The following is a 23,361-nucleotide window of genomic DNA, read 5'->3' as shown; positions in this document are numbered from 1 at the left end:
TCATTCTCAAAAATGCTCTTTATTCATTCACACGTATTATTGCATTTAATGTTCCTCCACACCCAGGAGCAGAAAGAGAAGGACTCCACTTTACAGAGGAGAAGCCTGGGATTCACAGTAAAGTGCTTCTCGCAAACCTGCAGGGTGAGTGATCGCAAGAGCACAACCTGGAGCTGCTCTCAGCTCCCCAACCTCACCGCCCGTTTGCACATACGGAATGCTCAACTTTATTAAAAATATCTTTAGCAACAAAATTTGAGAAACTATAACCAGAAACTCATACAGAATATGTATAGAAACTGTATTTCTATGCAACTTTTGACTTTTATTAAATCGTTCAAGATTTCGCCCACTTTCTTATATTCTGGGCATAGTGGTTATATTTAGGGTTAAAAACATTCAGGCATTTTAGCATCCTGTCTTCATATCATACAAACTAAGTCTTAACCACCTCCGACCACTTCTGATACCAGCAGATATCCCGCCAGCAATTATTCGATTGGAAAACTTCCTTGAAACAATGTGAGTAAATAGTTTTTCCTGCAAGTTTGCATACATTAAAATACAATCATGAAAAACAGGTTGGTCAGCAATGAACACATTTGCAAATGGTGTTAAAGGTCAAGCCCAATATTAACACTGACTACCTCAACATCAATGAAAGATACTTTCAAAATAAGAAAAAATTCCAGTATCCCAAACATATATATTCTTCTGTTCCTGTGATGAACTACATGGATATCTGTATTAGGTCTGTTAGGAGTCTAACAATCTCAGGATTTTTAAAGATTCTATTTATTTATTTGAGAGAAAGAGAGTGAGAGTACACGTGAGCAGGGGGAGGGGCAGAGAGAATCCCAAGTAGACCCTGCACAGAGCACAAAGCCTGACTCAGGGCTCGATTTCACAACCGTGAGATCATGACCTGAGTGGAAATCAAGAGTCGGACGCCTAACAGAGTTATTCAGACACCCCACAATCTGAGGATTTTTAGAAACACCCCGTGGAGGAAGAAATAAGGTATAAGACCTAAGAAAACTGTCCATAAAAAAAAGGAACAAAGCTCAGATTACCACTCAGAGAGGGGCCAGGCCAAAAGGAGGACCAGTGAGTGCCTGGGTCACCTCTACCTGAGGTGGAGCTTGGGATCCAGTTGTCAGAACCAATAAGCACACACTTGGTTGGGTGACTCTAGCACAACTCTGATGTGACACCATTCTGGAGAACCTCTAAGTCGTATTTTACTTATCGATCTTTTTCTCCTGTTTATATACAGATGCACCCGTAATCCTAGAGATAATCCTGACAGGAAGGAAAAGAGACAATTATAGCTCACTGTCTACCACAAATGCACATCATCCAACTCCACAAAAACCCAGAAAGCACAGCAGGTGTGCGATGTTTCAGATTTCAGACACTGTCATCGTCAGCTCTGATTATGTTTTTTTGAATGGTGACCCTAACACGCTTTTCCAGTTCCAGTAAGTTTTGGTAAAATTTTTCAGCAGTGTCTTCATCTAGGTCCATCTGGAAAAGAGGCAAAGATAGGGATATAAGCAAAAAGGAAAAATAATATGAATGGCATCTGCGTAAAAGGAAGGCATTCGACATACATAAGAGAACGGGGGAAAAAAGAACAGGGCTGGTAGGTCGGGGCTGGGGTTCCTGACTCTGAGGACGTGTCCCAAGCTCCAGCCCTCAGGAAACCTACCGTTGCCGCCCTCACACAGCAAGAGTGAAAGACCTGGTTTTGCTTTCTCCCCTAACTCTTGTGTATCCAGTCACAGGAGACACCAGCCAAGGGTTTTTGGAATTTAACTGACATCCACCTAATGTCCATCTTCTTTCATCAAGCACCCCAGCTGTAGCTGGGCTCACTGGCCTCCAGGTAAGAGCTCACTTACATTGCCAGGCTCCACGGAAGCTACTGGGTGCCTTGCAGCTGTGCCCTGGCCATGAGAGCTGAGTGGAAGTGGGTGGTATTGCCCACAAGTCTCCTGTAAAGGCATCAGCACCTCCCTTTCCCCTTCTTCCCCTGGCTCTCTTGAGCCGTAAGAATGAGGGTCATACCCCAGGAATGGCAGAGGGTGGCTGAAGGACCCTGGGTCCTGACAATCTGGGGAGCTGCCCAACCCGCCCAAGGCTACCTCTCTCCAAAACTGCTTTTACGTGCGAGAGACCTGAGTTTCCATCCTGTTTAATCTATTAGTTCACACTCTTCTGTCCCACGTAGAAAACCCAATTTTATTTTTATTTATTTGTTTACTTCAGACAGAGAGAGCACGCACATGAGCATGAGCTGGGGGAGCAACAGAGGCAGAGGGAGAAGCAGGCTCTTTGCTGAGCAGCGAGCCCGATGTGGGGCTCGATCCCAGGACCCCGAGATCATGACCTGAGCCAAAGATAGACACTCAACCAACTGAGCCCCCAGGCGCCCCTAGAAAATTTAATTTTAATTGATACACTCTATGTAAAAGCAAACTTTCAGCCCCTATAAAATAAAGCAACATCTCCTTTCAGGTCAACACAGAGGCTCTTTCTGCACAAAGCTGACAGGCTAAAAATGAAAACTTTTTTAACATTTTGGAAGTAACTTTTACATTCAACATAAATCTCATCAGAGTTTTCCATATGGGAACTGGAAGAGGCAAGAGCGATCTCATGCAACCCCCGCTCTGAACAGAGGAGAAAGCTAACCCCCCAAATTGATCAACGTTTTTAAAGCAAACTTTCAACGCATTTCCATAAAATGCTAATATTTTGGTTTGTAAAATGAAGCGTTTTCTCACCATTGATAAACAAGTCATGCCCTTGAGATTAACAGTCTGTTCAAACAAACTCTGAGGCCCTTCTTAAAAGGAAGTTTATTAATTTACAACAGAGTAGCCCAAGGTGTGTTCTTTGGGATTTTATTAAGTGCTACATAAAACGTGAAGGAAAAAATAAAAAGTCATGTAGTCGAGAAAAAGTGAGAAAGAGCAGGATGGGACACTGCAGACACACACAGGTGAACTCCGGCACCTTCTCGGAGCCTTCCCTGGGCGAGTGTGCTCAGTGGAGGTCTCTGCAAATGGGGAACACAATATGAAGCTTTTCTCAAACTTCCTTGGCCGACAAACAGCTTTTTGCAAATCTTCTCAAGGAACCAGAATCCCACAGAACATATTTTGGAAAACACTGGAGGTTCACAGGTTCATTTTTAGTAAAGAGACGTTGCGGGAGCAAGAGCACGGTTCCCTTCAGACCTCAGCTCCTGACACAGACCTGATCACTGCCAATTATTTGACATCGCGGAGAAAAATTATTTGTCTCAATCTAGTTTTATTTTAGGCCCACGCCTCCCACATAAACTAGGCAGCGGAAAACAGGAGGCTGAAATAAACCCTACTCCTGACAAAAATACAGCAAAAACAGTTTTATAAGTTCAAAATAAATTTTCTTTTTCTTGTATGTAATTCCATGTTTGACTTGTTTTTAGAAGACTATCCAGAGGCTAAAATCCACAGCATCAAGGCCTTTATTTCCCCGTACTTCATGCCCTGCCTCGTGAAAAGTCCAATCTATCAAAGCTAATAATCGTCACAAGCAGAACTGAACATTCGAGGGGAAGGTAGCTTCCCTCAGAAAGACACTTGCAACACGTTTATTGTGCACCTACCACATGGGAGGCAACCTGCTTGGGAAGGGGGTTTAATCCTCCCCCTCACAGAGCTTATATTTGGACACAGGAGTCCGACGTGGAAGGAATCCTACACAGAAGAGGTACGAGATGCCAAGAAAGCCTGTGATGGAGGCACCTAACCTGGTCTACCAGGTCACAGAAGCTGGGGTACAAGCTGAGGTCTTAAGCATAAGCAGAAATCTATCAGTTGAAAGAAGGGTGGGCACCTGGGTGGCTCTGTTGGTTGAGCTTCTGCCTTCAGCTCAGGTCATGATCCCGGGGTCCTGGGATCGAGCCCCACGTCCGGCCCCCTGCTCAGCAGGGAGCCTGATTCTCCCTCCCTCTCTGCTTCCTTCCCCCAGCTCATGCTTGTTGTCTCTCTCTCTCACACACACAAAAACACATAAATAAAATCGTTAGGAAAAAAAAAGGAAGAAGAAGGGTAAGAGCCATTCAGGTGGACGGAAGAAGACATGCAAGACTCAGAGGCAGGACAGAGCAGAGAACGAAAGCAGGTCAGCCGGACGCCAGCGACCAGAGAGGGAAGCCGTGGGGACCAGTTCAGCAGCCAAGCAGCAAGCGTCCTCCGTGCAGCAGTGTAAACACATTTACCTTCTGGGTCGCTACATAATTGCTTCCAAAGCCAGTGGTGGCACTCAGGTATTTGGTCAGAGGATTTAGAGACTCCGGCTTTTGGTGGAAAAGCCATACCTAGAAAGGAAGAGGATGTCAATGATTTTTTTCTTCTTCTGCCCAAGATGAGTGAAGCCAGGGAGAGTGGGGGGGATCTATAATCAGCATTTTACCGAGCTCTAAACAAACTCTAAAAATTCTCTTGGGTATCATCAGCTGTGACGTCCTCATGAACCACTAACATAATCTGAAGGAAGAAAGGAGGGCAACTTGCTTAATAGCATCCTTTGAAAATTTATTTAAAGCTAAAAAAAAAAAAAAAAAAGCCTCATATTTTAGCTGTCTCTTCCCTTAATCTCCAAATTAAAGTTCACGCGTATAGATAGCTTTTTCAAGGTTGATACTCAGCCCATGCCACAGGAAGTACAGGTTAAAACTTGTACTATTCATTTTCATTTTCTTAATAGATAAGCACGAGCATGTGCATCGTTCACAAGATGTACATGGTAGTAAGTGAGTCTCCCTACCCTCCCAAATTTTCCAGCCACCCCTCTCTGGAACCAAGCACTCTTGCTAGTATCTTACATGTTCTTCCAAAGAAAATCTATTTGTTTAAAAACATAGATAGCCTTTTCTCTTAACTCAAGTGGAAGCAAAATATACATACTATTCCAGACTCAGCATCTTTCACTTGAACAACAGGCCCTTTCGAGAGATGTTCAGACCAGTAGAGAGCTGCTCTGTTCTTTTTTATTTAAAGCAGCCCAGTATTCCATCTCGTGGCTGGACCGTCATTTATGAAATCAATTTCCAGGGGATCCCTGGGTGGCGCAGCGGTTTGGCGCCTTCCTTTGGTCCGGGGTGCAATCCTGGAGTCCCAGGATCGAATCCCACATCGGGCTCCCCGTGCATGGAGCCTGCTTCTCCCTCTGCCTGTGTCTCTGCCTCTCTCTCTCTCTATGTCTATCATGAATAAATAAATAAAATCTTTAAAAAAAAAATCAATTTCCAAATGACGGACGTATATGTAGTTTCCAGTCTTTGCTATTACAAGCCACACTGCACCGAAGGATGAATACGCCGGCTCATAGAACCTGAGTACGTCGGTAAGATAAATACCAAAGATGGAATCGCTGGGTGAGGAGGCTGGGCGCGAATTATTTTGAAAGATCCTGCCAAACAGTCCTGGATACAGGCTGCGTCAGTCCACCTTCCCTAGCAGTGCGGGGGCATGTCCACTCCTGACGGCCCCACCAGGTGGGTGCAATACCGAACTTTCTAGTGGCTGCTAATCAGAGGTGGAAAACAATCTTTCGTTACAGTTGTGATTTGCCTGAGTAAGACGGAGCACTTTTGCCGTGACCAACACAGTTTAAAGACTCTCTTCATACCCTTTGCCCACCGTGCCAACAGATGGTCATTTCTCTTGATTTGCTGAAGCTCCTCCATACTCGTTAGTATGAAAATTAGCCCTTTCCTATGATACGAATGGCAGCTATTTTTCCTCCACAATTTGGTTAGTCTTTGGAGCATATTTATAGTGAGGATTTTGGTCACGTGAAATGGGATTATTTTAATTTAATCGAAAAGTTCACGGGTGTCTGGGTGGCTCAGTCAATCAAGCATCTGCCTTCAGCTCAAGTCATGACCTCAGGGTTTTGGGATCGAGCCCTGTGTCAGGCTCCCTGCTAAGTGGGGAGTCTGCTTCTCCCTCTCCCTCTATCCCTACCCACTGCCACTCATGCTGCCTCTCTCTCTCTAATAAGTAAGTAAAATCTTGAAAAAAAGTTCCATCTTTTTTTCTTACAGTTCTAAGAGTAGCTAAGCCCCTACACCCTTAAAACTATTAAAACAGGGATCCCTGGGTGGCGCAGCGGTTTAGCGCCTGCCTTTGGCCCAGGGCGCGATCCTGCAGACCCGGGATCGAATCCCACGTCGGGCTCCCGGTGCATGGAGCCTGCTTCTCCCTCTGTCTGTGTCTCTGCCTCTCTCTCTCTGTGTGTGTGACTATCATAAGTAAATGAAAAAAAAATTAAAAAAAAAAAAAAACTATTAAAACATATTCCCCTATTTCCTTCTAGTCATTATGTTTTTTGACTTTTGGGTGTAAATCTTTTAATTTATCTAGAATTTTGAGTGTGAGGGATGAAGAAAAGATCCTGTTCTATTTTTTGGCAACATTTGCCAGATAATCCCTCTCCCCCACTAATCTAGAATACAGGCACCATCATTTGCCAGGTCCCTACATGCCGCAGGCCTGTCCTGAACCTTCTAGTCTACTCCCTCATCAGCCAAGTCACATGCCAGCACTATACTGTTTTCATTAAGAGAGTTTTCTTAAATATCTTGAATGCTGAAATACGAAGAATCCTTTACAGTAAGCTTCCTCTTGTTTATGCCTAGAATTCCTGTTTTACAGATGATAAAAGGCTTAAATGAGTAAAAACAAAACAAAACAAAACAAAACAAAACAAAAAATGTGTCCCCGGATCCATAGCTAGAACCTGGAGAAGTGGGACTTGAACAGAATCAGCAGAATTGTAGAGCCCACACTCTGAACCACTGGCTTTTGGCCACTCCAGGTTAGCTCACGTACGGAGATGAAACTCCCGTGAGGACTGCAGAGATTCTTACGACACATGCACTAGGCCCAAATCCTCATCCATCCACATCCACCAGCATCTACAATCATTACTACTTGGCAATCGGAGGCATCCATCCATATTATAGAAAATTACAGCAAAGTCACAAAATTTTAAATTGTGACACGGGTCATGCTGTCCTATCCAGATCAATGCATCCTTCAGAGCCCAGATCAAGCCCTACTTAGTGAAGCAAAGCCTGTGCCCACCATCCCAGCTTCCTGTGATCATCCTCTCTGAACAGTCTAACTACTCACCACCTGATGACAGAATGTTTTATTTTCTTGCCTGTCTCCTACATTCTTTTCTTTTTTTTTCAAAATATGACCCTAAGCTCCTTAGTACCTGGGGATTTTGTCTCCTAAGTATTCCTCGTATCACTGATACTCAATATATACTTGACCTCCACATTTGATTTTCATTATCTCTAAAGGATCACATACTACTTCTAGTGCTTTGACAAATACAGTGACTAATTAAAATTGGTTTAAAAGTACTTGACAATCTGTGTTCTTACAACAAAACGCATTTATTTCTGCAACATTTACCAAAACAAGAGTGCAAACCAAATCCCTCAGTGTTTTCCTTAGCTAATTTCATTTTTTTTAAAAGATTTTTTATTTATTTATTCATAGACACACAGAGAGGCAGAGACACAGGCAGAGGGAGAAGCAGGCTCCATGCAGGGAGCCCGATGCGGGACTTGATCCCGGGTCTCCAGGATCACACCCAGGCTGCAGGTGGTGCCAAACCGCTGCGCCACCAGGGCTGCCCCTCCTTAGCTAATTTCAATTCAGCCAAGATTCAAGAATCTACTAAGTATAAGCACTACAGTGACAGGGGACAAATGAGCTTCATCTTGAGGGACGTTTCTGATCCATTAGCAGAAGGTGCCTTTGGGGCCTTGAGTTGATGAATCATCAAAGGCATCATTTGTGTAATGAGTAATATCTGCCATTGATGGGGAAACACATGTAATCCATTTGCCATGTGTGATTTTAAGGAAGTGCACTGATTTTCAAATAAAGTTAACACTCGATTCTCTAATATTTAAACAGAGGAAAGAGAATCTTCATATAAAAGGAAATGGAGTTGGATGGTGTCACCTGTACTCTTGGCCTGCAAGGTGCACCTTCTCCATGGGAACCGCTGGCCCGGCCACCATCTTGCTTTGCCTGCCCCTGTGGTGTTCCGCTGCTTTGCCCTCGAGCTGCTGGTGGATCTTGCTTCTGCAGAAGTGCTGTCCCTACGACCATGCTCCCCAGTGCTATGGTAGACACTACACTTTGAAATTTGACTCCTCATACTCTACACTCAGTCTTATGGTCCCCCTTAGTCCAAAGCAGGACCCTGATCATTCACAGAGCTTCTCTTTTCTGTTGAGAGGGTTTCCACTACCGGCGAACTGAAATTTATACCTGCTAGGCAAGCGTACAGGCAACTGCAACTCTAGTAACGTACCAGGGCTTCTGTTCCATTGTACGGCGTCAAAGTGAAAGCATTTGCAAAAAAGCGAAGCTGAGGAAAAGAAACGAACAGTCATTTTTTGTGGTGATTTAGAACAGTCACAAAAGCGACATTAAAAGAAGACATTCATTTCTTGTCATAGAACATTTCTTAAGTACTAAAAAATAAAGAAGTCTAAAAAAGAAATCTCACAATCTCTGTCGCTCCGAGCCAACCATTTTTAACAGGGAGGCATATTTCCTTTTCATCTTTTTCCTATACCTGCCATAATGCAGGGACAATTTTTTTCAGAGCTCTGCAAGAGAGAAATGTCTCCTATGAGGGGCATTTTCTAACGTGTGCTGGAGGAACACTGGTCCTGCAAGACACTCAAAACATTAACAAACGAGCAAAAACACGGTTCTGTGGTCATACCGTGCTCAACCATCCCCTTCTGGGGAACTTTTAATGCATATGACCACTCTGAAAGCTCAGAGACACCCAGTTTAATATCCCTTGATGCAGGTTTCTAAAAATGATGTCATCCTGGTACCCTCGGGAGCTACGGTGCATGATCAAAGGCACATCCCTGTAAAGAGAAGCGGGTGTGCAGGTGGTGAGGCAGCGGGGCCCCAGGGAGTGCGAAGCAGGGGTGACTGGACTGAGGAACTTCAAAAACCTCAAATGAAATGAAACTCTGCCACCTTCTGGTTCAATTTCTTAAATCCGTTCCCAACCCTCAAGCGTGTCACGTTGGCCGCACGCGGAAGAGCGGAAGCAAACCAAGAACGGAGCGTTCACACTCACCAGCCATATGATTGGCAGCAGCAGCGTCCACACCAAGGGAGGGAGAATCCCGTAGGTCATGTTGGTCACCATCGTACCCGGGCACACCACGCTGGAGTACAGACCCTGGCAGCACGGAGAGGACCAAGAAGAGGACTCAAACTCAGTGTGTACTGAGCCAGGCCACCAGGACGCGTGTGAGTAAAGAGGGCGTGCAGATGAGCCAGGACGCCAGGGCACGAAGCACGGATGCTCTGGGCTGCCCCAAGCTGCGCGAGCCACTCGGTGAGAGAGTCACGCACGGAGGACTCACTATGAGAAGCGCTGAGGATGCAAAAATTAGTAAGACAAGATCTCTGTTCTCAAGAAACTCACAGTACACAGAATGACCGAGCTTGAAGCTGGAAGAGAAAAGTAGGATCCGGTCACTGGAGTTTCCCATGTATTGGCTTAATTTAAGAACGGTTTATGAATCATAGTAAGCACTTAAGAAAAAAAAAAAGGACATATACGGGGGCATCTGGGTGGCAGGCAGTTGAGCATCCAAGCTCCTGGTTTCGGCTCAGGTCACGATCTCAGGGTCAGGAGATCGAGCCCTGCGTTGGGCTCCGTGCTCAGCGGGGAGTCTGCTTAAGACTCTCTCTCAGGCAGCCCGGGTGGCCCAGCGGTTTAGCACCTGCCTTCGGTCCAGGGCGTGATCCTGGAGTCCCAGGATTGAGTCCCACATCGGGCTCCCTGCATGGAGCCTGCTTCTCCCTCTGCCTGTGTCTCTGTCTCTCTCTTTCTCTCTCTGTGTCTGTCATGAATAAATAAATAAAATCTTAAAAAAAAAAAAAAAAAAAGACTCTCTCTCTCCTTCTGCCCCTCCCTGCTGCTCTCTCTCTAAAATAAATCTTTAAAAAAAAAAAATACATATACAGTACAGTCTCTGCCTTCAAGAAGTTTCTGATCTAGTAAATACGACAGCTAGACCTAAAGTCTCTGTCTGTCTCCCTGCAGTTCATTAGACCCACGCTGTAGCTTGAGGTGGGAGCTCCTGACACGAGAGGTGAATGAAGGGCTGCGTGTGGTTCCACAAGGACCCCCACCCCAACTGAAGAGCTCTACATCAGGTCCTTGGCCCAGGACTTGTCATTTTAGAAAGATCTGCCCTAGAAAGAGGGCCCAACTACCACAGAGCGTGTGTTACCAGGAAGGGCCCTGTGTGGGCTTTACTAATCCTTGGACCACTGGGATTTGTTGTACTAGTTTATTTAGTTAGATTTTCACTTTTTCTTTTTTTTTTTTTAAAGATTTTATTTATTCACGAGAGACACAGAGAGAAAGAGGCAGAGACACAGGCAGAGGGAGAAGCAGGCTCCATGCAGGGAGCCCGATGTGGGACTCGATCCCAGTACCCCAGGATCACACCCTGGGCCACAGGCAGATGTTCAACCACTGAGCCACCCAGGTGTGCCCCAATTTTTACTACATTTTACCTTACGTAGCTATTGACTATTTTAACTCTTATTTCTACTACTTTTAAAGTCTCTCTTCCTAAGAGCCAAGGAGGAAAAGCTGTGGGCTGAAAACCAATCACACAGATTTTAGGAGACAGCACCATTTGCTAAATCTCCCTTCTTGTAAAAGATGAAATCCCGAAGCTTACTTGACAACAAAACTTGAGTAAAGTCCCAAAGCATTTTATAAAAAGAGAAGCTAATCCACCCTGACCTTGTGCCCACAAGAGAGCTTCCAGAGAACAAGCAGTTGTGACAACTTTTTAAATATCTCAAGAAACCTCAGAAGGAAGCTAACAACTGGACAAACACACTGAACTCAAATAATAACAATGACAGTAATAATAATGATGATGATGATGATAGCCGACATAAACACACACAAGCTCATGCACACTTGTGCACAGACCACATGACTTCCATACACACATGACGCCTACACACATGCAGACAGCACATGTATAATCACATCACACACACGCACACACATTCTGAGACCTCTAGCTCCTGGGAGTGCTCCACACCACCCCCCTCATTCAACCCTCCCAACAGACCTGCGAGACAGGCACTATGTTCATCCCTATTTTTCAGATGAGGAACCTGAGGCATTGGGAGAAGATACAATTTGTCTAAGGATTCAAATCCAGTTCTGGGAGATACTCTCAGCTTCTACTCTTAGACCACCCTCCTTTTTAAGAGGCATGTTTCCAGGAGATTTCGTTCTAATCTGATAGGGGATCCATTCCCGGATACGCCAGGATTGTGACTGTGTCCAAAGCATCACCAGAGAAGGTCCCGCAAGGGCAGACAGCTTCTCGGTCATCTTTTTATTTCTCCTTTCTCTCCAACCCCAAGCCTGGCCCGAAGCCCTGAAGATGGTAAGCATTCTGTAAGTATTAGCAGGATTAAATTTCTCCCCAGTCCCACCCTCAAATAGCAGAGTCAAAGAAAACCAAGGAAAATGCCCCGAGAAAAACTAGAGATTTTCAGTTAAGGTTTTGGACCTGAGCAGGAGAGGTATCCAGGGCAGCTACTGTAAGCTCCAGACCCCAGGGGCCACAGGGAGCCCACATAACTGCCAAAGGCCACCTTCTCCATAGAAACAGTCCCAAAAGTTGGAGTCTGCACAGACAGGCCTGTGGAGTGAGTCTCACCAAAGATCACCACTACCCAGGAGGCTTGGCTACTCCTGATGGTCCTCTAGTGCCTGACGTGATAAACACTAGGACATGGCACAGCTTAGTGGGAAACGTCTGACAGTCAGACAGCCCGGGCTCAAGTCTGAGCTTGACCACTAACCAGCCGTGTGACCTCTGGGTACCTCATGTCACCCGACTGTGGTGTCCTCACATGAAACTGGGAACACTCAGGCCTAGCCTCGCTGTGACAGGAGGGGCACTGAGTGACGTACACAGGGAAGGAGTACAGTATCTCAGACCCAGTAAGTACTGCCATCATCAATAATGTCGTTCTGTTCATAAATTATAGCTCGTGAAGAGGTACGGAAGGGCAAACGAAACCACACGTACCTAAAAGGTCAGGAGCTAATTATCTCTGCCCCCAAAACTTTTAGGCACGCCAACTGCCAATCTTATTCACATCTTATCTTGTCCTCAGAGCAATCCTGCTCAAGAAACGATACTGCGTCTTCTAAATGATGACAGTTCATGGAAAGCCAACCCCATTACTAGGAAGTCAACCATAGCTGGGAAACCACTGCCCTGCCATTCCCATCACCGGGACAGGCCTCACCCGTGGGTTGAAGTTCCGGTTCAGCGCCACACTCAGCAGGTCAACTGCATATTTGGAGGAGCTGTAAGGCTCCTGGCCTCTGCTGTGCTGGATGTCCTCAAGGTGGAAATTAGATTTCCTTGCATTGCGAGACGATGTCCAGATGAGCTGGGAGGGACTGTCCCTGTGACAGAGAAGAGGTTCCAGTTCCTGAATCTGAATGAGATTAAAAAAAGGAACAAAAAAAAAAAGATCAAAATCTACTGGAGGAGTACAGGTATGAGCTGTGAAACCATTGTCCGTGTACCCTGGAAGCAAACCGGTATGTCATCACTGACGGGGCTACTCTGGACGTGTGAGAGGAGGCTGGAACGACCCACGTGAGATGAGTTAGAGTTAGAGACATCTGGAACCGATGTTTAGCTTCATAAAGATGGATGCATATAAAGATATTTATAGGCACTTACATATACATGGATGACCCTGCATGTTTATCTCTCTGCTCTGTTAGCCTAGAATCTATTGATCCATCAATAGCAACAAGCACCCAGATCTTGGTTTTTAATACCATTGTCCAGTAAGAAGAACCAGATTTTGGGACACCTGGTGGCTCAGTTGGTTGAGCGTCCAACTCTTGATTTCAGCTCAGGTCATGATCTCAGGGTCCTGGGATGGAGCCCCACGTCAGGCTCCACAGCAGTGGAGAGTCTGCTTGAGGATTCTCTCCCTCTCCCTCTCTTCCTCCTCCTGCTCAAGCTCTCTGTCTCTCTCTAAAATAAATAAATCTAAAAAAAAAGCGGCACCAGATCTCCTTAGGGAAATGGCTGATTCTAGGAAATAAATCTGATGAGTCTGAACCATCTTGTAATGCCAGAAAGAACATGCTCAAAAAGAAAACCATGCGGATGAGGCTATACCAGAGAGATGCAGGATCCAACAGAAAGAGCCCTCAATGGCCTAAACTCAAATAACTGGGGAACAAAAATAAGTAGTATTTCCCCCATCCTTTTGTTTTTAAAAAGATTTTGTTTATTTATTTGTAAGAGACACACAGAGAGAGGCAGAGACACAGGCAGAGGGAGAAGCAGGCTCCATGCAGGGAGTCCTATGTGAGACTCAATTCCAGAACCCTGGGATGGTGACCTGAGCCAAAGGCAGACTCTGTCCACAACCACTGAGCCATGCAGGTGCCCCAATAAAGTAGTATTTCCAGCTCCAAGTAGAAAATACATATCCACAAGCCCATGGGAAGATGATAAGTGATTTTTGCAGCTTTACTGAGGTATACTTGACCAAGAAATGACTGAATGGAGCATCAGATGGAGAACAGACAATCTCTCTTGCAGAGAAATTCCAAACAATTCATGTAGCTAATGAAACCTTCGGGGCGTCAAACACAAACCCTTCAGTACGAGGTACACATAGAAGTCTCCTCCAGAGAATGCAATATGGAAAGGGAGAGAAAACCAAAAAAAAAGAGACTTTACAATGAAAAACCTGACAAACACTCCCTCGAGTCAGATGATCAAAGAGAACATCAATACCCACAAGTCACAGCGATAGCTGATGATGCCCTTGATGCGATGTGATGAGAATGGGACTTCACCTCTGTGGTCCTCCTCCCGCAGACACAGTACTCAAGTCTAACCATGAGGAAAACCTCGGACAAATCCCGACTGTCATCAAAAACAAGGAAATCTGAGAAACTGTCACAACCAAGGGGAGCCCAAGGAGACAGCCACTACATGTACTGTGGTACCCAAGAGGGGATCCTGGACGTGACAAAGGACATTAGGCAAAACTGAAGAAATCTGGATCAAGTTTAGAGTTTTGGTTAATAATAAGGCATCACTATTGGTTCTCAGATTGCGACAAATGTATCCCAATAATGTAAGAGGTTAGTAGCAGAGAAAACTGGGCCGGGCGGCAGGGGGTGGGCCATAGGAACTCTGCACTAGCTCTGCAACGAATCTGCAAATCTAAAACTATTCTATAACAAAAACCGTATTAGAGAAAAACGTAGAAAAGCTTCCAAATGCGCGCCCCATTTGCAATGAACAGATAAGTCAAATGCAGTCAGTTTAACTGGTTCCTGGACAGTAATACTACACTGTGCTCGGGACTCCAGAGAAATTACCTCCACTCTTTGTAACAACCCTAAAGGTTTGGTCACGTCACCTATAATCAAACTGGGGACGGATGATCCATTTGCACAATGCATTTACACCGGAACCCAGAATCCAAGTTTGTATTCCAGGAGAAGTGGTAAGACTGTTAAATCGAACCTGAAGAGAGTGGGAAGTGCTCTACGCCTTCTGATTATTTTACTTGATAAATCACTTCCAAAACCCTTGCCGAGGGACACCTGGGTGGCTCAGTGGTTAAGTGTCTGCCTTTAGCCCAGGGCGTGATCCTGGAGTCCCGGAATCGAGTCCCATATCGGGCTCCCTGCATGGAGCCTGCTTCTCCCTCTGCCTGTGTCTCTGCTTCCCTCTTTCTCTCTCTGTGTCTCTCATGAATAAATAAATAAAATCTTAAAAAAAAAAAAAAAAAAAAACCTTGCCGATATGCCTACCAATACCAGGATACACATGGACAGGTCACGTCATCGGGACACCTGTGACCATTGTCCCCATGGCCACCACTGCCATTCCCCCAACCCAGATGACCCAAATACCTGATCTCCTGAACATTAATTTTTAGACACTAGATTTATCATAAAATTAACAGACTAGTAATAATTATCTTCTTTTATTGCCAACTAATTTAATAATTCAAAGAGAAGGCAAAGAACGAGTATTATATTAAAAAGATAAAGGAAAAAGTAGATAATGGATCTGTGTAAAGGTATAAAGAAAGGCAAGAACTGAATCCCATTCTGACTTTACATTTTAATTGACTTTTGTCATTGAAAAAGTGACACCGTATTGTGTTAAATCAATAGCATGAAAGGTTATAGAATGAAACATGAAGCCCCCCCACCATGAACTGGCGCCCCAGTTCAAGGCAACCAGTGCTCCCAATTTCATCCGTATCATTCTAGAAATGTTATGTACGTTTATATACTCTAGGTAAACATGTATCTTCTTCTATTTCTACAAATGAGATCACACTATACATGCTGCACCCTGCCATTCCTTCTTCACGATAAAATGCGAGAGGCCGGGAGACCTGGGGGCTCAGTGGTTGAGCATCTGCCTTCGGCTCAGGGCATGATCCCATGGTCCCCAGATTGAGTCCCACATCAGGCTCCCTGCATGGAACCTGCTTCTCCCTTTCCCTCTGCCTCTCTCTCTCTGTCTCTCATGAATATATCAACAAAATATAAAATTAAAAAAATTAAAAAAAAAAACCACAAGAGGCCATCGCATGTAAGTGCAAAACGTTTACCTCATTTCTTCTCATGGATCCATAATATTCCAACATCTGCCTCTATCTTCATTTACTCTAAATACGGGCCAAGTACTCAAAGAGTTCCAACGTTAAGGGAAATTAAGCTGACAGTGGAGAAGAGTGCTGGTGAATACAGAGGCGTCAGAAATGCGGGTTCTGTGCAGGCCAACCCGGCAACAGGAGCTGATCCTCCAACACCGAGCAATTCTAGGCAACCAGCAACAAAGCCGGGCATTACTTAATCTAGGTATTAAGGCTGTCCTCTGGGTTACACATGAGGCAAGAACACGGAACAAGCCAGACAAACTACACAGCTCTTGTTTACGTGTACCTGTACGCCTGGAACTGTAACACATGGTACCGATGCCGAAGCATCAGAAACCAACATAATGATAAAAGACTAATTACAAATTTGCTGTTTAACAATGGCTTGCCCACCACCCCATCCTATCTGGCACCCAGCCCAGTTGCAAAGGCCGTTCAGAGCAGGACCCGTACTTTCTCACAGTTCTGCACGCTGTTTCTGAAGGCGCTTGTGTTTCCTTCTCACTCTGTCTCTGCCGTCTAGAGTTGATGTCAAAAGAAAAAAAAAAAAAAAAACAGAAAAAAACATATATATACATCGATACACTGCTTTAGCGAAGCAATGTTTTCATAGAGTGCAGGGATCATTCAATCCAAATACTCAAGCATCCAACGCTAGCCATAAGCTAACGAGCTGAGCAAACAGGCCCAGGACGAGGCCACACAAGCCTTTAGGGTTAGAGCACTAGAGTGAGCGAATTGGGCCCCAAGTCTCTTTACCAGAATAAAGTGGCCAAAGACGTTGGTTTCAAAGACCTCCTGGAGGCCATCGGCAGTGACTTTGTCTTCCTGGGTCAGCAATCCTTCAGCTGTGGAGAACATATGAATCACTTTTCTGAAACAGAAGACAATTGCATGCCTTTGAAAAGCTTCTTTAACTGAAGATACTGAAAAATAGTCCCTGCTGCTCTCCCCTGCCCCAAAACCACATTTTCCTTGATCCTATAATATCAAGAATAAAAATACCCATTTCTCAGATTGTGTTATTGTGAATCTATAAATACCATGCAAAAATGCTTCCTTCCCCACCTCCTACCCCCCACCCGCCCTGCCCCCCTGGCCCCGATTCAGAGAAGTATTCACGTTAGAAGTCAGACTACCAATAGGACCCTGGCTCAAAAAAACTGCTGCTGAAACTCTTCTCACTTTTTTCCATGTCACGTCGCAGGTGAACCTCTCTGGGGGAAAAAGAGCCGTGCCAAGGAGCAAAAGTCTTCCCCTGCACAAGCTGTTGGGTAACTGCCAAAGCTACACAGGTTGGTTTTTTTTACTGGGAATTCTTAAAGCACCGAGTGGATTAACACGGTGATTTGCTGTGAGATCAATTTAGTAGGTCAAGACCTGGGTGTGTGTGTGTGTGTGTGTGACGGAAGAGAAGTAAAACAGAAGTAGCAACGTAGGAAGGAGCATGCAGGAAGAGTGAGAATATCTACCTGTAAGTTTACTAAGTCACAGAGTAAGATTTAGTTCTTTTATTTTTAAAGATTTTATTTATTTGGCAGAGAGAGAGAGACGCGGAAGCAGGGGGAGAGGCAGAAGGGGAGGGAGAAGCAGGCTCGGCGCCAAGCAGAGAACTGGACGTGGGGCTCCATCCCAGGACCCCGGGATCATGACCTGAGCTGAAGGCGGACGCCCAGCCGACGGAGCCCCCAGGCGCCCCTAGATTCAGTTCTTACTGTGGGTCATGGCCAGACCTTTCAGAAGCACGTCTGTGCTACCGCGTACTGAGACTCTCCCAGGGAGGCCTTTCCTTCGGCGCATTTCCCAGGCTACGGGGCAGAGCACCTGCCACAGCGCCAGGGGACGCTTCCAAAGCAGCCGTCCCGGGTACTGACAACCCTGGACAATCTCACCGACAGCTCTGCCAAATCCTGACATGACCCTGCTACGAGGCACATCCAGGCAGACCAAAAATGGACCCTCTGCAGCATGGAGCCACCTGGAATGTCCCGGAGACCTGGAGCACCCTAAGGCCCAGGACGTGCAGCGTTCTCCACAAAAGATGGGTGCTCTTCCTTCATGACGTGGCTGCAACACTTCCCGTCCTTATTCTTCTCACCCGGCCCTCAGCCCCCAACTTAACCTACCGAGGGCAAAACCAGGCAAAAAAAAAAAAAAAAAAAAAAAAAACACCCAAAACCAAAACCAAAACCTGACTCCTCCTACTCAGTTCATCTAGAAAATGGACATTACCTTGAAAAGAGGCCACAGAAAAGTGCTTTGATATTCAGCTGTGGATTGGGCATGATCCCAGCGTTCAGATAGACGTAGTCTAATCTCTGAAACCTGTGAGGAAAACAAGACCAGATTGTTCTTTTTTTCTAGAGCAACTGGAATAAAGAAGCCCTACGATGGACGGAAAAATGCTCTCTGCACCCAAATAGTGGCCACAGCCAGCTGAAGGGGATGCATGGCACATCCGCTGACACCGCTTCTTTCTCAACGGGGTTTCTCCAGCCACAGTAAACAGTAAATATTTGAGAATTTTTTTTTTTTTTTACAGTGGCTTCAAACAATTTGGGGAGCTATAATGGGCTTTGAAGTTACGTCTACTCAGATGGATACTCCTTCCAGCTTTGTCCTCCCAATTGACACTGCACACCTAATTACGTAACCCTCTGTCCATTAAACCCACTCTCTTTCTGGTCTTAGGACGTCTTCTACTTTTTTCTTAAGATTCACATCTTCCCTAGGGATAAGTAAAATATATGTAATATTCGTGATCGCCCAATCTGATCCATCAGTGCTGGAGGCTGAGTGTCAACGTATCTACTAAGGCAACAACAGAGCCAAGTGGAAACCCTCCACTCTTCACAGCCAGGTGCTCGGGAATCACAAAATGAAGAAAGCTCACAGGAAGACAATGACATGACAGATGCTGAATGGGGGAAGGCGCTCCTGGAAAGCTCCCTACAGGACATCTGTCATGGAGAGAACAGTGATGTGTGGACTTGTGAGAGCTTTTTCATTTTTAAACCTCCATAAGCCTTAATGTAGCGTATTCCTCTAGGGCCAAGCCTGCCCTCGTGATACAGGCACCGTGAATACTCACAAGATCTCCTACAATTCTACACATTACACTGTCTCCGTGCCCTCTTCTGCATCGCCCAAGACCGTACGGGCCACAGTTACCTTAAAATACATCTACGTTACCAATACAGATTGCACGCAAACATCTCTTGATCATCCTATAAGTAATTAACAGCCAAATGACTCTAGTTACTAAACTTTCTGTTTAAAATGCTGATGTGGGGGATCCCTGGGTGGCTTAGCAGTTTAGCGCCTGCCTTCAGCCCAGGGCGTGATCCTGGAGACCCGGGATCGAGTCCCATGTCAGGCTCCCTGCATAGAGCCTGCTTCTCCCTCTGCCTGTGTCTCTGCCTCTGTCTCTTTCTCTGTATGTCTCATGAATAAATAAATAAAACCTAAATAAATAAGTAAAAGGAGAGACTTTTAAAAAAATTTAAAAAATAAAAAATAAAAAATAAAATGCTGATGTGTACTACTGGGCCATCCATGTAAGCGCCATGAAGTCATGCGGGCCCATCTATTCTTTTCTTTGAATTCATTTAGTTAACATATAGTGTATTATTAGCTTCAGGAGTAGAATTTAGTGATTCATCAGTTGCATATAGTACCCAGGGCTCATCCCATCACATGCCCTCCTTAGTGCCTGTCACCCAGTGACCCCATCCCCTCACCCACTTCCCTTCCAGCCACCCTCATTTTTTTTTCTAGAGTTAAGAGTCTCTTATGGTTTATCTCCCTCTCTGTTTTCATCCTATTTTATTTTTCCTTCCCTTCCCCTCCCTGTGTTCATGTTTTGTTTCTTAAATTCCACATACGAGTGAATTGTCTTTCTCTGACTGACTTATTTCACTTAGCATGAACCCTCTAGTTCCATCCACATCATGGCAAATGACAAGATTTCATTCTTTCTGATGGCTGAGTAATATTCCCTTGTATAGATACCACCTCTTCTTCATCCACTCATCTGTCGATGGACATCCGGGCTCTTTCTTTTTTTTTTTTTTTTTATGGTTTGGCTACTGTGGGCATTGCTGCTATGAGCACTGGGGTGCAGGTGCCCCTTCGGGTCACTACATTTGTACTTTTGGGGTAAATTCCTAGTAGTGTAATTGCTGGGTCACAGGGTAGCCCTACTTTCAACTCTTTGAAGAACCTCCATGCTGTTTTCCAGAGCGGCTGCACCAGCTTGCATCCCCACCAGCAACGTGAGAGGGTTGCCCTTTCTCCACATCCTCGCTAACTTCTGTTGTTTCCTGACTTGTTCATTTTAACCATTCTGACGGGTGTGAGGTAGTTTCTCATCATGGTTCTGATTTGTACTTCCCTGATACTGAGTGATGTTGAGCATTTCTTCCTGTGTCTGTTGGCCTGGAATGGGCTATTCCTAACTGAGGATGAAGGTTCTTTTCTGCTAAATGAGGAAATATAACTAAATCTATACAAAACAGAAAGCCGGCTGGCTGAGAAGGTTTGGGCAAAGAAATGCCTGAAACCTGATTTGAGCTCAAGACTTCTGTCCTGACTCTCGGGTTTTTACCTCAGTAAGGACATTTACTGTGTAGCTTCACAGACTCGGGAACTCATATTTGTGGAAGAGTAGGAGATATCAAACCTAGAAAATCTCCTTAGTTCTGTAGAAAGATAATGTGGCAGAAAATTCTAGGAGAAATGACATTTCACAAGAGGCTAAGGCTGAAACTAGAAGAGTGGGGTGAAGAAAACCGGCCCCACCTTTGCTTTATAACTTGTACATTTGGAACAGGAAAATGCAAATGGGCTAGCAGCCCCCATACATGAAACACGAAGTTGTATTCTTTAGGAAAATGCCTTTAAAAAAAAGGCCTTGTTTTCACTGAACCTCACTTTACTGTCCAAGAAAATAAAGCAGTTCTTGTTTCTTAAGGACTTCAATTACAAAAATGCTTGAAAATTAATTATTCTGCATACCCTTGGGGCTGAGTATGGACTAGTGCGGGGCTCTTGAGCTTTTTGGATCATAAATTCTCCCTAGAATTAAAAAAAAAAAACAAAAACAAAAAAACAAACTATGCCCTCTTTCCCCAGGAAAAAATGCATTGTGCACCTATATGCAATTCTGTGTACACTCTCTAGGGAGTTAGACATCTAAAGACTCTATTCCTTCAGATGCCAAGTATTTCTCAAATGCCTATTACACGCCGATTACCACGCATATGCAAACACATCTTTACAGGCCTGTGGGGGGGGGAAAATCTCTGAAGAAACGGGGTACCGATGGGGGTTCTAAGTCCAACCCGATCAATATCCCGTCCTACAACCTTCTCAGGCACCTGCCCAACCTACTTAGCAAAGTTGTACATGGAGGAAAGATGCAAAAACCATATTCAGAAAGGAGTTACCATAATGTCCACACAACTAGCCATACATCAAGGTGCACTCAAATTAATCCTCATGAAATAAGCATGACTAGGACTGGGCGTGAAAATGCGCTACCGAGACACCACAGGTCACTCTAGAGCACAACTTCTCACACTGCACCTGTTTCTTTTCAGGCTTTCCTCTTTCTGATCTTATCCACTGCTGTGTCATGCGATCACGGGCGAGAAAAGCCACTAACCAGAGGTGTTACCTTTGCTTGAGCTCGCTGGAGGCCCGGATGACCGACTGCAGGTTGCTGACATCCACCTGCACGATGCTGACCTCGGCGGCGGGGTGAGAAGCCAGCAGATCAGCGCTGACAGCTTCCGCTTTGCTCACGTTCCTGCATGCCAAACACACGTGCAGCTCGTCGTCCTCCTCCAGCAGCCGCTTGCAGAGCGCGAGGCCCACGCCACTGACAGGACAGTTCAGACAAGAACACGCATTAATGCCGACAGTGCCAAACGGAGGCATTGCTCTCTGGTTCGGAAAACCACCTCTGCCAACGTGGGCTCCAGTGCAGGGCCCAGGCAGAGAAAAAAGACTCAAAGGTTTTTTTTAAAAGAAGGGACAACCCCCCCACCCCAACTTGAATAGTCAGTCACGTGCTCAGGATGCTGTCCAGTTTGTGTTTCTCTCATTTTGCAAAAAGTGCACTGCGCGCAGAGCTGTCTTTTCATCGGCGGGCACCCACCCGGCGCTTTTCATTTTGTACCTGTTAGGACACTCGGGAGAGTGATTCAGTCTGTCACCAGCGAGAGCTGAACAGAGCATCGTGGTGGCTGTTTGCTGGGTTGCTCAAGGGCAGGGGCTCTACTACCTGTTGGCATCGCTGCCACCATCCTGAGCAAGAGCAAGAGCCAATCCCAGTAAGGAACAGATGGCTCTTTACCTAACACAGCAGGAGGCAGGTCCCCCTCAGTAAGGACAAATAACCCCTGCTGCCACTTCCTAATTGAAGACTCCACTGATTAAGCAGCAGGTAAGGAGAGGAAATAGGAGATGGCGCCTAGGAAGGGGGGGCGGGCAGGGCACAGGTCAAAGACAGATGAACCACTTCAGGAACGGCATCTGCAAGTGCATGGGGATTGAGGGCACCAGGCAGACCAGCTGGGCAGGGCTGCACCCCAAGCCGGGGCCGTCCCAGCAGAGCACCAAATACATGCACGTTTATTCCTCCTCCCTGAGCAGAGTGGGTCCTTACGATGAACATCCAATGGCATCCATCACCATATCCGCACAACAAAGAAACACACCAAAACAGCTCTGAGTTGCCTCCAGGCCTTGGGCTCCTGCAGCACCAGGTGGGGGGTTCAGGGCACCCAGGGGAGGACACTCACAGACACCTGCGCCTGCGCCGCTGGCTCAGCTGAGGGGGGTGTGGCTAGGGCACGTCTGATGGGATGACACTGGACCCATCCTCTCTGCCTTAATCCCTCAAGACCTCCCCCTGCAACAGGCATGCAAACAGAATGGTTTGATGGTTTGATGGGTGTCATCCTGCCCGCGATCTTCACTGAAGAGGCTGAGTCCACAGGGACAGCCCCGGAACAATTAGGAAGCGGCAGCAGGGGTTATTTGCACTCTTCCCACGTCTTATCAGGTGGAGGGTGATTTTTATTTTTTATGATTTTTATTTATGCATGAGAGACACAGAGAGAGAGAGAGGCAGGGACACAGAGGGAGAAGCAGGCTCCATGCAGGGAACCCGATGCGGGACTCGATCCGGGGACCCCGGGGTCACGGCCTGGGCCAGCCAGGCGGCCCGGAGGGTCACTAAGATGTGTCGCGGGGTCTGCTCCGGGCTTTTTGCAACGACACCCCCGCCCCCTGGGGCCCCCGACCGCCGAGGGCGCCTCACCTGCTGGCCCCGGTGACCAACACCACCTTCCGCATGGCCTCCCGCCGCCGCCGCCGCCGTCTCCGCCTCCCTCCCGGGCAGCGGAGGCCGGCGCCCGCCGAGGCCACGCCCACGATGCCGCCGCCGCCCAATCAGCGCCCGCCGGGTCCCTGACGTCACGGCCTCCGCGCTGGGCCCTCCAATCGCGGCCCGCGCTGC

At 46.2% G+C, this 23,361-nt stretch overlaps 1 protein-coding gene across 8 annotated transcripts; it reads right to left on the bottom strand.

Annotated features, from left to right (window-relative positions):
- On the bottom strand, positions 1-23,277 carry HSD17B7 (hydroxysteroid 17-beta dehydrogenase 7). 8 transcript variants are annotated; one of them, XM_077887087.1, is made up of 9 exons: positions 23,164-23,277; positions 21,514-21,717; positions 18,069-18,161; positions 16,596-16,710; positions 12,420-12,614; positions 9,190-9,294; positions 8,398-8,454; positions 4,274-4,372; positions 1-1,527 (listed from the first exon to the last, which is right to left on the bottom strand). In XM_077887087.1, exons 1-9 carry the CDS (start codon positions 23,196-23,198, stop codon positions 1,411-1,413), a joined length of 1,020 nt encoding a protein of 339 aa, XP_077743213.1. In that variant the 5' UTR covers positions 23,199-23,277; the 3' UTR covers positions 1-1,410. The 8 variants fall into 8 exon arrangements, 5 of the variants coding, with proteins under 5 accessions (XP_077743213.1, XP_077743214.1, XP_077743216.1 ...); XM_077887088.1 differs by lacking the exon at positions 18,069-18,161; XR_013374248.1 differs by lacking the exons at positions 1-1,527; positions 4,274-4,372; positions 8,398-8,454 and having other exon boundaries at positions 12,420-12,582.
- Positions 23,278-23,361: the final 84 nt, after the last annotated feature.

Source organism: Canis aureus, chromosome 38 (genome assembly GCF_053574225.1).
Source record: "Canis aureus isolate CA01 chromosome 38, VMU_Caureus_v.1.0, whole genome shotgun sequence".
Classification (NCBI taxonomy): Eukaryota; Metazoa; Chordata; class Mammalia; order Carnivora; family Canidae; genus Canis; species Canis aureus.
The sequence above is the reverse complement of the archived record's forward strand: the minus strand, read 5'-3'. Positions and strand labels throughout refer to the sequence as shown.